The sequence below is a fragment of the Limulus polyphemus genome, unplaced genomic scaffold (genome assembly GCF_000517525.1).
Source record: "Limulus polyphemus unplaced genomic scaffold, Limulus_polyphemus-2.1.2 Scaffold516, whole genome shotgun sequence".
NCBI lineage: Eukaryota > Metazoa > Arthropoda > Merostomata > Xiphosura > Limulidae > Limulus > Limulus polyphemus.
In genome coordinates this window covers 105,240-107,888 of record NW_013666126.1, presented here as the reverse complement: position 1 = coordinate 107,888, position 2,649 = coordinate 105,240, and the positions used below count along the sequence as shown (strand labels likewise).

The following is a 2,649-nucleotide window of genomic DNA, read 5'->3' as shown; positions in this document are numbered from 1 at the left end:
CTTGTTCCTTCTAATTTGAATATTTACATTTAAATAAAAATAATGTTAGTGTAACTGTAGACGATATAAAAATAATTTAATATACTTAAAATAACTTTAAACAGTTAATAATCCCATCTCACCTTTGACATCTACATAAAAGTGAGCTCTTGCACTTTGACTTTGGTTATTCCGAGCAACACAAGTATATGTGCCTTCATCTTCTTTTTCATCAAGGTTTCCAATTTCCAAGGTTCCATTATTATATACTTTTTGTCTATGGTTGAAAGGTAAACGCTGGCTGTCTGGCAACATTGTATAAGATGGTAAAAGTTTGTGTATTTTAAATGTATTCTTATCATTATCCATGAAAGTTATTTTACATAAATTGTGTTAGGTTTTATTTCTTCATATTAATGCAGTTTTTTGCATCTCATATATAAAGACAGTTTAACATTTTATGGATTACAAAAATAAAATCACATCTCCAAGGCTAATAAAGTTAAAAATATGCAATGCAAGGAATTTTCTTGAATAAATCAAAAACAAGTTCTGGAAGACTAAGCAAATTAAAAGAGAAAGTAACTGAAATATTTATGGGAGTCTTTTCATATGTGTTTTTCAGATACACAGTTTCTGATCTACAGATATAAGTGAATGAAAAATACTACAAAGCACATCTGATTATTATAATATTTCTATGCTACACGCAGTGAAAGAACATATAGCAATGCTCACAAAGATATTTAGCTATTTACCGAATAGAAACAAGCTAAAGCTGAAACAAGAATGTTATGGACAACTTATAATACTGAAAATACTAAACAGCACTGAATAAGCATGTTAAATTTTATTCTACAAGTACCTTTTTCCCAGTGAATGAAATCAATAGGATATCCAATAACATGGCAGTGAGTTCTCATTGTTTCTTTAGCAACAACTGTAATATTTTTTAATGGACGAACAAATGGCAAGCCATAAACATCAATTCTATTGCTGTATGTTGCTGTTCCTGCTACACTTTGTGCTAAACATTCATAAACTCCCCCATCTTCAACTCTGACACTTGAAATGTTGACAAAACTCACAATTCCTCCATTCAAATTAACAAAATCTGCAACAGTTACTCTTCCAGTTTGAATGACTGGTGCTTTATCTAGACACCAAGATATTTGGGGTTTAGGTGTTCCTTTTGCTACACATTTCAAATATACAGAGAGTCCTGGTTGTAAAAGTTTCTTGGAAAATGTTTCAACAAGTTCTGGAACAGCATCTACAAAATGAAGACTACAACTGAAGTATATATATAGGCAAAATGAATTTCAACTCTAATAAAAAATTTTACAAAAAGAACTTGCATGCATATTTTTTTTATGAAACAATGATTAACCTTATAAATGCATTCAAATTAAAGTCACTCCATATTTTTATTTTATTATTTTCATTTTCAAGAACATGTTAGAGTTTTCTGTGCCAACTGTAATGATAGTGTTACTTCTAATCCTAAATAACAATGCACTGTTATAAGATTATTATAAGATTTCAGAACATACATATGCCTTTCATAAAGAAAATACAAAAACTTTCACATATAGCAGAAAACTGATCAGTTAGATTATACTTGAATAAGAATAGAAAATGAACATTTATGAAAAGAATGCACATTAAATGACACATAGCAATTACACTTATCAAGAATTTTTGTAACAAAAATAAGATTAAATTGTACATTTAATTGGGTTTTAACTTTTACAGTATCTGTGACCCAGTTTATAAAACTGGCTATTCATGTATGTAACTTACATCCCAATTTAAGCTCTGAAGATGCCTGCACACTTCCTATGCTGTTTTCTGCAAAACACTGGTACATTCCTTGATCATCTTTACTAATATTCTGAACTGTGAGCACAAACTTTGAAGAACTTATAAACCACTTCTGATTAACTACTCCATTTTTCAACCAGGTGATGTTAGTAACTGGATAACCTGTGACTGAACAGTTAAAGGCTGCTTTTGCTCCAACATCAACAGTTTGACTTTCTGGTGAAATTGTGACACCAAGTGGTGCTAAAATGCAATGTTATAAATCACATCAAAATTATGATGAAATCAAAATGCTAACAATGTTTTAACATAAATAATAATATACATTAAATCTATCACTGCTATTTTTAGAGATAAACAGTTCTCCCGGTACGGGTTTATTTTTGAATACACAATAAAAGCCATGTCTTAATATCACACTATTAAATGTCAGAACAAAAATTACATAATGTGTCCCATATATGTGCCGATGGAAGTGAGAGAGTTGAGTTGTCTAATAGGTTTGCTTAAGTATCATCAAATTCAACTGAATTTCCATTACGCCCTTTGGTTATAAATTACAGAAAGAAATTACCAATTAATTGAATAACAATAACTTGTAGTTGTACTCGAAGACAAGCAACTACAGTCTTAGCACAGAAGTGTTGTTGTTACATTTAGCTGTGCTGCAAATGACCTAGATGCACAAACTGTTGGCTGTAAGTTAACTAAAGCATATGTATACCATAAATACTTGACTTTGTATTTAAATATTAATTGGTATGTTGCTTTGATTCATTGTTTTGGTTTTGGTGGGATGAGCTAACAGGCGTAAAAGCCCTCTGTCACTTCCATCCTTCATATGTT

General features: G+C 30.4%; 1 protein-coding gene across 2 annotated transcripts in view; it reads right to left on the bottom strand.

Annotated features, from left to right (window-relative positions):
- LOC106458792 (Down syndrome cell adhesion molecule-like protein Dscam2) overlaps positions 1-2,649 on the bottom strand; it is a 172,640-nt gene that overhangs the window by 87,564 nt on the left and 82,427 nt on the right. For both annotated transcript variants that reach the window (XR_002610440.1, XM_022385131.1), the window contains exons 7-9: positions 1,783-2,046; positions 845-1,252; positions 123-284 (exon numbers count right to left, since the gene is read on the bottom strand). Coding sequence is in view for 1 of the 2 variants with exons in the window: in XM_022385131.1 (XP_022240839.1) it covers positions 123-284; positions 845-1,252; positions 1,783-2,046 (834 nt within the window). In the remaining variant the exon portion in view is untranslated. The remainder of the gene's footprint in view (positions 1-122; positions 285-844; positions 1,253-1,782; positions 2,047-2,649) is intronic.